The sequence below is a fragment of the Tinamus guttatus genome, unplaced genomic scaffold (genome assembly GCF_059628265.1).
Source record: "Tinamus guttatus ecotype Peru unplaced genomic scaffold, ASM5962826v1 Tinamus_guttatus_pri_ptg000602l, whole genome shotgun sequence".
Lineage (NCBI taxonomy): Eukaryota > Metazoa > Chordata > Aves > Tinamiformes > Tinamidae > Tinamus > Tinamus guttatus.
The window spans coordinates 6,149,108-6,162,220 of NW_028289136.1; the positions used below are offsets into that span (position 1 = coordinate 6,149,108).

General features: G+C 40.6%; 1 protein-coding gene across 1 annotated transcript in view; it reads right to left on the reverse strand.

The window, feature by feature from the left end:
* The window catches only part of EMSY (EMSY transcriptional repressor, BRCA2 interacting), a 37,229-nt gene extending 24,552 nt beyond the window's left edge, over positions 1–12,677 (reverse strand). Inside the window, exons 1-7 of the mRNA XM_088535011.1 lie at positions 12,621–12,677; positions 11,643–11,751; positions 8,016–8,115; positions 7,318–7,392; positions 5,265–5,440; positions 3,998–4,150; positions 246–505 (exon numbers count right to left, since the gene is read on the reverse strand). Coding sequence (XP_088391137.1) covers positions 246–505; positions 3,998–4,150; positions 5,265–5,440; positions 7,318–7,392; positions 8,016–8,115; positions 11,643–11,712 — 834 coding nt within the window. The 5' untranslated portion in view covers positions 11,713–11,751; positions 12,621–12,677. The remainder of the gene's footprint in view (positions 1–245; positions 506–3,997; positions 4,151–5,264; positions 5,441–7,317; positions 7,393–8,015; positions 8,116–11,642; positions 11,752–12,620) is intronic.
* Positions 12,678–13,113: the final 436 nt, after the last annotated feature.

A 13,113-nucleotide genomic window follows, 5' to 3' on the forward strand; every position in this document is an offset into this window, starting at 1 on the left:
TACCTGTTCTGTGGATAAAAAGAGGGCTTCAGTCTCCACGGCTGTCAATCCAGGTCCTTTCACACACAGGTGAACTCAATTCATACAAGACTTCGGTTTGCTCTTTGTTTGTTTTAAAGAGGGATTAAAGAGTAATCCTTAAAACACAGCTAGACACTTCATAGAAAGATCGAGTCAAACATCACATCTTACTCATTGATAAAAAAACACAAATAAAGAAACATTTGGCAGCTTCCCTCACATACCTTCTGCGTTGTTGTGTTTGTTGTCTGTGTTGAGGGCTTAGTGAAGGTTATTTTCACAGGCGACATGTGTGGTGGTAAGGAGTTGGCAATGCTCTGCATTATATTACTCATCTTCGGGCTGCCACTTACAGGCACGGTGATAGTTTTGGTGACAGGAGTCACCGCCTTCGGGACATCCTTCAGGAGAACAGGGGAGGAACTAGAAGAATTAGTTCGCCGTCTTTTGCGGGGCTTTTCATCATCATCCGAGCAGCTGACACCTGGAAAAGAAGTACTTTTGTAAACTGTATTTTCCCCATCTGGCTCTCAGTGTTTTCTAAAACATGTGAAACTTGCTGAGTCTTATACCATCTCCAATAAAAAAAGAGGATGAATTACATCTTACGATTCATAATTAGCCTACAAGAGATCAGAAATGCTCTCAGTCCTTGATACAGACCATATTTACAAGGTCATAAATAAATATATCTATATACAGAAAACCAAGCTCTTCAGTCATTTACTTTAGTCTGTTTAAGAGATTAAAAGAACATAAGATCCAGTACAGGGGTTTCACTCTGTCTCCAGGAGTTTGATCAACGAAACTACACACACAAGGGGTTAGGATGCCAGGCACATTTTGATTTAAAAGCCCACAGTTCACTACTGTTTTGGTGATGGTTTTCTTTACAGCAAATGGACTATTGAAGTTTATCCCATTGTAGTCTTTGACGTAAATCCTTGCACCTACTTTGTGTTTACTGCACACTGCTTCCTTTAACCTCAGCTTTGCATCCTAGTGCCTATTTCTAAACTGAGATAGGAAGGTCCAAGCTCAGTTTAAAAGCTTCTGCCTTGTAACACTTTCTGCAACAGACAAAAAAATGTTGCCTAACATGCAGTCACACACATATAAAAAGTAAAGTCTGGCCTCCAAGGAGTTTGTTCTTCTCCACCATCTACTGCACATGTATAAAACAAATCTGCTGCAACGGATTCAGCTGAGCAACTGGTAACTCCACGACATGATTCACTGGTCTTAAATCACTATAAAACTTTAAAAAGCAGGTAAGAGGCTCACAGAATGGCATATATTATAGAAAGACATTCTCTAATTACCTTGAATTTTATTTAAAACTATCACAGGGTGTTTATGGCTACCAAATTATATAAAGCTAAACAGATTAAAAAAAAAAAAGATATGCACAAAAGGTAATATTGACTTTCACTTAAAAAAAAAAAAAGGTCTTCCTCCTTATGCCTGTGTCTTGCAGACAAAAACTTATTTTCTACAGAGAAAAAAAAGAAACGCAAAAGAAAAAAGCTGTCATAGTCAAATGCAGTCTTGCTGCCAACCAAGAAAACTTGGTTGGCAATAAATGTCTAATTAGGATCAGGATCTAATTAGGGTCAGTCTCTAATTAGGATAACTAAATAATTTTGGCATTGAAAAGTGAAGGCAAAGGAATTTACATGATGAGAAAGTGCTCAGTGCCACAGCAAAATGGCTTGGGGAAAAAAAGGAAAAAAAAAAAAAAAGGGCTTTTTTTTCACTATATAACCAGTTTACTGGCAGGTACATTTCAGAGCTATGCAGAAGTCTGAAAGGGAACTAACAGAAATTGTATTTTAACCTTGCTTTGAAATCAAAAAAATAGTTTTAGCAGTTAGTAGCAACATGGATTAAATGTAGATCTAAGAGTGCAGAGATCAAAATCCTCCTAACAATTGGTAATCCTTGTCCATAAAGCAGAGAATTGGTTACACACCTCTAGAGTCTATTACAGGCTCTAAGTATTGAGAGCACTAAGTTGTAAAAGGGAGGTCACTGATCTAAATGGAAATGGGCAGAAATTTCAAAATCTCGGGATTCATCTGAATCAAAAGTGCACACGCAGATGGGAAGCTGTTGTGGTGGGTAACCATGAAATGCTGAAGATAAAGCTGTTTCTGAGCAGTTCCCTTCCATAAAATATGCATATACACAAGCAACAGATCAACTAAACAGAGCAGTATTTCGTGTAGAATACATTTTGTCTCATTTTCATTGCTAGGGTTCTGTAAGAACAATATTCTTGTAACTTCAGGTTAGAATTTGTACTAGTACCAAGTTTTCCACAAGCACTGGGTGAAACGTAACCCTCGAAGCTTGGCTATAACTCGCCCTTGACAAGAAAAGCAGCAGAGGCTTGGAGGGGTTAATGGCTCAATCAGACTGTGACTTAGAGGAGGTCACACAACAGATCAGTGGCAAAATCACGATTATAACCCAGACCTCCCGAGTTTGCTCTAATCCACATAAAACTGGGATTGTTTAAACTAGCATGACTCAAATAACACATTTGGAAAAAAGTATAATTCCTTAAAAAAAAGAACAATATGAAGTGCATGAAATGGGGGAAAAAAAAAAAACTTTTCAGCCATCCATCATGCATCTAGATCTGTTTTATACTCATTGCCATGTAACAATTCAAAGAAGTCTAAATTAAATTCTTAAAATTTTAAGACCACTCTCTCTTAAATCTTTAAAATTATTAGTGCATTAAATCAGAAAAACTAAACTTTTTGATTTAATTAATTCCATGGATTAATATAATCATAAAAGATGGTGGTTTGTAAGCAACTATGTTCAATATGACACTTCTGGCTAGCTAGAAGTTTATATACACATATCAATACAGCACAAAGATTAACATAATTTTAAAATGCAGCTGTTAGCCAGTGAGCTTAAAAGAACAAAACAAAACAAAAAAATCCACCCAGATAGCACAACTTCTCTATTAATCTTTATTTGTATTTGAATATTGATAGGCACCAAAAATCAAATATGGAGAGAAAGAAACATTTGAAGTAAAAATACCTTTAATGTTTTAATGCAGTGGAGACTCTAATGAAAATATAAGCTCTGCATTTAGAACTAGCTGATTTATTAGTCAAAGAAAGAACTGATAAAAGGGTGTTTCTAGGCAGGATACACTGCAATTCCAAGTTTAAATACTTAAGTGATAGGACTCTGATGGGATTTTCATGGTTGCCTAGATATCCAAGCTTCACTACAACCTGCTTCCAGACATACCACAGAGTATGCCAACATGGTTAAACACTCTTGGTTAAACCTTAGAGGACAACATAGAATTATAGAGGACAACAGAGAGGACAATATAGAAATTCCTCTCTTCTCTTAAGCTTATATTACTTCAATACAGTATATAAACAGCTAAATCCTTAATTAATGACAGGCTGCTCTAAATCAACAGGGAGCCAGTAAAAATATCTGAATCTCTCTCTCACTGAAATAAGGGAATGTACTTGCCAAATTATTGCCTTCTAGAAAAGTTTAGGTCCCCTAAGAAAGTGAGAAGGAGGGACCTTTTCTAACCTAAGTGATAAGTTATAACCATGCATTATTTAAACACAAGAAGAAAGAGGGAAGTCCTCTGCAGAAGCAACAAGCAGGACCCACCTTAAAAACAACTTCCAAGTAAGCTGGGTTAAAGTCCACTAACTACAACAATTCCTATGTTATGTTTTTATAACACATTTCACTCTTTGCCATCAGGTGTCCCTATAGCGTTTTTACACTCAGTGGATTTATCCTGAATACAATTTATTTGAAAGGGGACCTACCTCCATCCTGTGGCCTAAGCTAAGGGTATAAAGGCACTAAGTGACTTGCCCAAGGTCAGTGAGAGTGCCTAACTCAGAGATCATGCTTCAGCCACAAGACTGGCCTTTTCTTCCCCTTTTGTTAATCAGTTACTGGCATCACTTACTTTTGACGTAAACTGCACTTCCACTTGGCAAGACGACTACACTGGAGGCTGGACTGGCAGGTCTGGGGGACTTCACTGTTGCTACACTGCCACTTGGAACAGGGGTAGATGTTGGGGTTGAAGTGGTACTTGTGTAGGAATAGCAAACCACCACTGAAGAGGAGAAAAGACACCTTCCATATAACTCAAGTGCAGAATCCCATCATTCTATCACTATTTTAACATTTGTGAAGAAGCCAAAGACTTCTTGGGTCATTATCCACATCTTTGATGGATAATGGGGCCTCTGTGGTCCCTTTACTGTTAGCTGAAACCCTAGTTTGATCTAAGCATGACCGTAGAATTAAATACCTATCAAGAAAATGCAGAAGTTTATTTGTCCTTCTCCAGTCCCCAAAAATTTGTGTTGACAATTCTAGCTTTTGATTTATATTAATTATACGTTTTACATTACAGTTAAAAATAAAAGAATTAAAAGCATTAAGTTATTTTTGCAAAGGACATACAATGCTTGTCCAGATTTGTAACTCACAGTAAATAGTGCCCCTCCTCAGAGGTAAGTCAGCTGAAGAAACCGACAGGCTTTTTTATATACTAATACAATTACTATTTCTCTTAAACAGCCTTTTTCAATGGCTATTTAAAAATAATAGAATCATGATTCAATATTCCTCACAAAACCTATTTCAAGAAGTGTTAGACATTCCCTAGCTGCATGAAACATAATTCAAGCCCATTCAGCCAAGTTAGACGGAATGTATAAAAACATTACTGAAAAGAAGTGGGAAAGGTGGAAAGCTATTTTTCAACTTAGTAGCTTGACATAATTAATCTGAAGTTAATTAAAAAAAAAGAGTATTTTGAATATTCATTCTTGAAGATTGTCTCGAATATCAACAAAACTTAGAAGAACCCATACTTACAGTGCTAAATTGATCTGAAACATTTTTCCACCACCTAAGAACTATACAAAACGCTGGACCAACAATTGAAGGTTATCTAGATTGCAGGGATTAAGAAGTTAACCAGTGATTTCTTTTTCCTCTGGAGCTAGTTGTCCCCTGCTAACATAATACCGTGAGATTTACACTGCAGATGCTGTAAAAGCACCTTTAAAAAAGGAAGAATTTTTGCATTTCAATGAACACCCTGCAAGAAGACTCAGACTTAAAATGAAAAAAATACCTAAGGCTGCAGATTTAAGATAACATTTTATAATGTGACATTGTATTTCCACACTTTGCAGACGATTACCAGCACGTCTCACCTTCTTTGTTTCCGGTTTCTGCGGGGACTGGAAGAGATGCATTGTGCTGGACAGCTGCGTTGGCAACAGCATTAGCTGTGACAGTAAAAGCTGTTTGTGGGACAAGCCGTGGCATCAGCGGCACCAGTCGACGTCCTTCTATAGACCATTCTGAAGAGCTATTTGGTCCAGACATACTAGACAGAAATGCACATTCTGTAAGTATTCCGTTGACTTTCCAAAATACTCAATGTTTCTTATTCAGTCTTTTTTCCAACAGTGATTATCTACAAGGCTCTTCCTTAAGACATAGTAGGTAATAATCTCCAGTCTTTCTCATTTCATGAAAATCTTTCATTTTTCTACCTGATGTAGAAACCCTCCCAAGGCATTTTTTTCCTTTTAACACTGTTTTAGAGAACCCTTAAAGGACCAGAGGTCTGTGGATGACAAGTTCAAAACCTCACATAGTGCTGGCACCCTATGGATGTCTGGATGACAAAAACAGCTAGATAACAACCCTCCCCCAAAACCATAAACACTCCCCAAACTAATTATGATGCAGGGAAGGGGAGTAAATCTTGCTTTACCTCAGCAGAAAAGTAACAGCACTTAAGATACACACCGTACTTCTTCCTCAACAGAAACAAGCCTGCTGCTTTCTCTTCACCTTAATACTTGAAGATAAACTAGAATGCTTCAGTAAAATGCTATTCTTATCTAAGTAGAGAAGTTGCTGTTAAATCCAAATATGCTTTAGCATTCCTGATACATATTCATGCAGCATAAAAAGAGCTTCATAATCTTAAGTAAAAATATATTTTTAACATCAAAAGTAAAACAAAATGTTCCAAATAGGAAAGCTGGCAAAGTCTGATTTTAAAAGTCTGATAGCAAATCATTTAAGTAAAATACTATATTATAATCTACCGCTTAGGAAGAAATTAAACAGAGGAAAGAAAGAAAAAAAAATAGTATTTTAGTTGCACCATGTCTAGATTATATAGCTTATCTGTTTGAAGTTCTGTAATTCAGGACAAACAGTATGCTTATTTCATAAAATGGAAAAACAGAGCTAGTACCAGTATATAACTAGTAAGAAGAAACTCAAGGAAGAAAACCAATTTTTATAACTATTTTTTTTTCCCCCTCCATTATTCACTTTCATTCTTTAATGAAGCGTAAAGAAGCCAGTGTTTTCTGTTTGGTAAATAATGTACTTCTAAAGGGGCCAGTTACTTGTATGCTTTCATTTTGCCTCCCCATAGCATTTAGGTTATAATAGTCAAATTTTAAAAGCCCTGGTTATAATATGCAAAAAGAAACAAAAATAGAGGCACTTTTATAGACTAGTTTGTTTAAAGACTTTTTTAATGGCAAGACTATTAAGCATCTATCAGATATATGCAAGCACTTGTTCTCTCATTTCTCTCTATTCCACAAGATCATGTGGAGTTCAGGAGAGCAAATGCAAGGAGAAACCATCCCATTTGATGCCATGACAGCAGTCGTGTCAAGCAGTTCAAGCCAAGAACAGGGGACACTGATGTCTTTATAAAGCCTTCTGCAGGTTTTCACTCTGACCCTTTTTCTCCTCTGTGTTGATATATTGTTTTTCACTAATCTCTCCCATCTCCTCCCTTCCCTTGTCTGTGTAGTTAATTCCCTCTTTGTGTAACCACATCAAATGGATTTGAACAAAACGGAACTTAAAAAAAAATCATAGAACAGACATGAAAGCTGTATACGAGGTTACTCATCTTGCTTATGTTTCCTCTCTTTTCTCTACCCTTTGTTTCTTCTAGTCTATTTTACTGAAAGCTCTCCATGAAAAGACTGCATCCAAATCACATTTGTTCAGTGAATGGAATAGCTTAGATCCAAAACATGAACATACTAAATAATTCTTTCCAGTATCCTGATGTAAAACTGATCCTCCTATACCCATACACTGTTTAAACTACTATTCTTTAAGCCACTATCAATCTTCCAAGTTCTATCATTCAGGTTAAGGAATAATGGATTTTCCAGTGGATATCTTTGGAAATCACATAAAAAATGACCTATAACTTACTTGTGTGCAATAGTTGTTAATCGTTCATCATTTACTGCTCTCCGAACTTCGGCACGATGTCTTTCCGTTGAAATACTTTTGTGGGGGAGAGAAGAGGAGGAGGGAAAGATACCAATATATTTTAGTCAGAGGAGGACGTGAACATTTATCTAAAACTTCTAGATAAATGAAACTTATGAATAATCTACTCGGAGGACCAAAGGGAAGAGGCATTTACATTTGAAAGATCGTCACTTAATTTTTGCTATCACAAGAAGAACATATTATTGTTTGAAAACTATTATTCAAGAATAAAGAGAATATTACTGTTTGCAGGCTACCACTGCAAAACAGCTGAAATCCAATCTCCTAAAGACAGCAATGATTTTAAAGTGCATGGAACATGCAGCTTTCCTCATTATTATAACTTGGACCCAATGCCTTCAAATCCCACGTTAATGAAACTCTAAGCCAGCAGGCACTCATGCTACAAGCCAGTGTGCTCATGCTTGCTGCAATATTCCCAACACGCATCTCAAATAAACCCAAAACAGTAAATCCTCAACCACGGAGGCTATCCCATACTGGATAGGAATCACAGCTCCACTAGGAGATTGCATTAGGGTGACAAAGACACACACACACAAAAAAGGCACAATATCCTCGATGGAAACAGTTCATCTGAACATACTAGACAAGTTTAAAAATGTTATGATTACCTAAGCACTTTAGAGAGTTCTCCAAGAAGATCCTTCTTCTCCTTCGTAAGGTCTCCCTGTGCACGTAAGGCACTGATGACACCTGCATATGCCTCCAGTTCTAAAGAATTGGAGCAAATTGTAGTTTTATTTAACATTCACAGCAAAGGAAAATGTTATTTTCAGTATTACTGACAGTATTCTATTAATTTTCAAAATCACAAAAAGGAACATGCCTTTCAATTACATAGTGCTTTTCAAAAGAGACTAACAATTTAGAACTCCATCAGTCAATTGCTCTGCAGCATACAGCTTGTCTATGAAATAGAATTGTGTCTTCACGAAAGATGATCTAGAAAGGAGTTCACAAACCCAAGAGAATTCTCCCAGCTCTCTCTGACAGGTCAGCCTGAAGGCTTTGAGGGAGAAAAAAAAAAAAAAATGACCAGCAGCTTAGAATTCTCTAGAAGGAGGAGAAAATATCATAGACCATTATTGAAAGTTCCATGGGAAGACTCACCATGCGAAAGAAAGGTTTTATTTGGTCTTACGAAAAATCTTACTGGAAGAGCAAATGATCTTTTTCTGCTAATGCTGCTCCTTAATTAGGATGTAAAATACCAGCTCTAGTTTGTTGAATATGGTAATTTTTAACTTTTAAGTCCATTTACTTGATATACACAACTGCTTCAAACAGAAAAATGAAACACAGTGCCTTCAACCTGCCCAATACATCAAAAAAAACATGATCCAGGTATTTGTAAATGTACACAGAGATTAACCCACAAAAAAGGAGTTATGATAAAAATATAATTCCATGAGATCTATGTAAGTGCTATTTAAAAAATAAACAGTAAAAGATATTGAATTTTCCAAATTCTGTCCTATTAAGGTGACTACTACACCTAATAAAAAAAAAAAAAAAAAAAAAAAAAACAATCAAGAGTAACAAAGAATGACTTGCTGTTCTATGCTTAGCAGTGTATATTTTTTTAAAAAATTGTTATTAATAGTCATGCTAGTGATACACATTTTTTTGATACTTACGTAGGTGTCTTTCATTCAACATCCCATTTCTGCGACCAAAACAAACAAAACCCACAAGAGATCCTAATCACCAAAAATAAGAATAAAAAGGAGGCCAGCCCAAACCTAGCAAGAGCCTAAAGAATCTGTCTGAAATTAGCTGCGATATAAAGACGACTGATGCTACTTGGAAGGCACTCAGAGTACGATTCCAAAGAGCTAATTTACAAATCAAATCAAGGAATCCTGCTGAAAAGACACCCTGCTCTCCTGTCCTGATTAAGCAGACAAAACATAAAGCAGAGTCACTTTGGTTAAATATACAGCCTGCACAGGGATGTGGACTGACCTACAGAAGCATCTGCAGCTTTGGTTACAAAACACTTGCTAATTAATGCAATGGTTATTACTAATATCAGCATTTAGACAACCACGCTACAATATTTGGGATGCTAATTATTTTTTTCCTCTCTTAACAACACAGAGTAATCCCAGATACAATCGTATTATTTAGCAAGGAGAGATTTTTGTTTGTTTGTTTTGAATAAAGTTCCTCTAAACTAAGCCTTTAAAATGCTGGCTTTTAAGAAATTTGTAAAAATCACAGAAAAAGTATCAACTAGCTCCGCCAGCCTTATATTGGTGTAGGAAACACTACCTGATGCGCTCTGTTCGACAGGAAACAGCTGAAAAAAAACCCTTTAAAAAAGAGGTTTGCCAAATATAGACCATTATTTCAAATGTAAGGCTGCCCTTTATTCAGCTATAAACCCCAAACAGTGCAGAATAACACCACCTATTACCCCTTTTGGGTACATTTCGATCTCACTCGCACCCTGCTTTTGTTTTTGCAGAGTACCCTGGTCCTGCAGAACTGCCAACCAAGTGAGATGTTGGATTGGGAGCGTGGAAAGCTGGATCCTATAACCAGCTCTATGGATGGGCTTTATGACTCTCCTGTCCAGTCTTCTGGAGGGTTTCTCTACTTAAACCAAGGGCTTCTCTGCCCTAGGGAACGGGTCTGCTACAGCTGTGATCCTGCTCCACTGGCAGGGCCCTCTTGTGGGGACATAGCTCATGCCAGCAAAAAGGAATTTGTTTCCTGTCAGCCCACGTTATGTCATTGAAGGAGGTGTAGCTGCAGTTTTGTTTGGCTCTGCTTCACCAGCAGAGCCATCAGCTGGGGTGGAAGGTTTTTCTTTTCTTTTTCTCTCTCTCTTTTTTTTTTTTTTTTTTTAAACATGCTTTTAGGCAATAGAGCTACATTAAAAAAAATAAGCAGCATGGATGTGGTCCAAATTTCTTGCCATTGCTCTTAATGCTCCTCTTAGTCTCAAGCCTCCCTTAAGACCTACGGCTGTCACTTTAGTAGACGTACAGCTTAGTTCTAACGTAGCGCACAAATCAGACTATCTCCTTCAAGATAATGCAAATTCCACATTCCCAAGGGATGAAATAAAAAGGGGAAGTGAAAAAAAAACAACTTATCATCTCTCAAAGTAAAGCAGATTGCTTTACAAACTGCAACAACCTTGGCAGTGTCAAGGAGCACAGCCTGCAATCTTAACATTCAAGTAAAATCGGAGTTTCAGCTTTGGGAAAAGCTAAGTGACTTCACTGTCACAGGAGTCAGCAACAGCCTCAACTTATTTTTTGACATCATTTGCTAGACTAGGCTTCTCAGTTGAATTTCTGTTAAGAAATCCATTTTTTCATTCTAATGTTAAGCATCATTCTACTGGCAAAACTTTACCTGCACAGCTTGATTTTTTTCTGTTATTTAAGAGTGTGAAAACGACTGCACTAGATGAGATCAACGGACTGTCAAGATAAGTATTCCGTCTCCAGCAGTAGCCAGAAGGGGGTGCGTATGAACAGAGCAAGTAACTATATTAGTTTACAAAATAATCATGTCTTCTTGCACGAGCTATTTAGAAAGAGCATCGAAAATCTTGTGTAGAGAAACATTTTCTTTTTTGGCTCAGATATTGAATTTTCAATCAATGCTCCTGTTATCACGACAGTTAAGCAAAATCATTGTTTTCACATTTGACTGACAGTCTGTGTAACTGAAGACTGCAAACACAGCGTCACACCTTTTTTTTTTTCCCTTAGGTTCCATGTCCTTAGGACAGTACATTTTCTACTTGAAGTCCATCTCACTGAGTCGATTAAATGTGGGCTACATGTTTTGGTACAGAAAAGGTGTCTAACACAGAGTTAACAAATAAATGAAGAATATCCTCTCAAACAGGTGGTTTGCTGGTGCGTGTAGACACAAAAAGGGCACTGCAACCCAGTAACATCAAGGTAGAGATGGACGAGGGCACCCACCAGCAGTTCTATCACATCAAAACAATCACACAAAATCACAGAATGGTTGAGGCTGGAAGGGACCTCTAGAGATCATCTAGTCCAACCTCCAATTGTCTTTATTCTGCTCAGGCAGAGCATCTGCCAAACGTCATTCTAAGCCAAGGCTGTCAAGCCAATGACACATGCAAAACGCAGGAAATGACTTGTTCCTTGCCTGTGGACATATTAAAGTATTTCTTGGAAGCAGCTGGCAGCCACATCCGAAAAGGGCAAACATACAGATCCACAAATCGCATCTTACTGTACCCAGTTTGCGAAGGATCCTCTTGCACTCATCCCTGCTGAGATCCAGAAGCGTCGGCCACACGACAGGCATCTTCCCCTGGCGCTGGTGCTCCCACAGAGCTCACCCTCGCTGAAAAGGAACATAAACGCAGTAAGCGCCCGGTCCAGCGTTTATCCATTTCCAAACCAATTAAATGCCAGCTCTGCCCGGCTTGTTCCCAGCTCCACAGGCACATCCCCGCTCCCTGCTCTGTAAAATGGCACGCTGCTCCACGCAGGAACGCGGTCGCTTCCTAAGGCCGCGGGCTCTGTCTTCCCCAGGTTCATCAGCCTTTTGCTGCTGAGTTTCGCCCTCTCCTCCTCGAGCCTTTTCTCATGCTGAAGCGCTGCTCCGAGTCCCCTCCTTCCTTTTATGAACGGAGCACCTATTGCAACCACTCCTGCGGCTCCCCACAGGCTCCCCGCCTTTTCCTTTCCTCCCGGGTAAGCTGGTTAGCACCGGCCCTATTATACCTCAGAATAGCCAAAAAAGGGGGTAGGAAGGCAGAAAAAAAAAATTAAAAATAGCTTTCCAACCCATCAACCCCCACCCCCGCCAAAACAAACACAACGGCCCTCCCCTTCCCCTTGATGGAGATTTCGGGGCAAGGAAGGCAGCGATGGGGCCAGAGGCGGGGATGGAGCTCCCAGACGGGGAGCGGCCCGGCGGGGGGATGATGGAGGCGGCGGCGGGAACAAAAGCGCCGTCCCCGTCGCACCTTCGCGGCGCCGGGACCCGCCATCGGGCCGCCCCCCTTGGCCGCCCCTGGCCGCTCCGCAGCGCTCGGCGCGGGGGGCGCTGAGAGAAGGGGGGCTGCAGCGGGCGGCGGCGGGTCCCCCCCCCTCGGGGTGAGGGAAGCGGCGGGAGCCGCGCGAGGGGCGCGGGTCCCGCCGGAGGGGAGCTGCCCCGCAGCCCAGAGGGGAGGGAAGGAGCGCGGCAGCGCCGGGCGCGGAACCCACCTGCGCAGCCGTGCCCGGCGCATGGAGGGCCCCGACGGTAACGCAACCCCCTCTCCCAGCCCCGGCGGCGCCGCTCGCGGGTTTGTTTAGTGGCGGCGGCGGCGGCGGCGCTTCCCCGGACCAAGATGGCGGCGGGCGGCAGCGCGCAGGCGCGCGCGCCGCGGAGCACCACGGGAGCTGTAGTCAGCACGCTCACCACCCCCCCCACACACACAACCCCCCGTGCCTACAGCGGCGGCGACATGGACGCAGCCGCGCCAAGATGGCGCCGCGCGCATGCGCCGCCGGCGCGGGGCGCTCCTGGGAGTTGTAGTCCTGCAGAAGCCTCCGGACGCGCTGGCAAGCGGAGCCGGCCGTGCCGCCATGGCTGGTACGGGCAGCGAGAGGGGACAGAAAGTGTGCGCGCGTTCACCGCCGCGCGGCGTGCCCGCCGGGCACCACGTGGAATCGGGCGGGAATGAGCGGGAATAAGTGGGAAAAGCGGGAAAAGAGG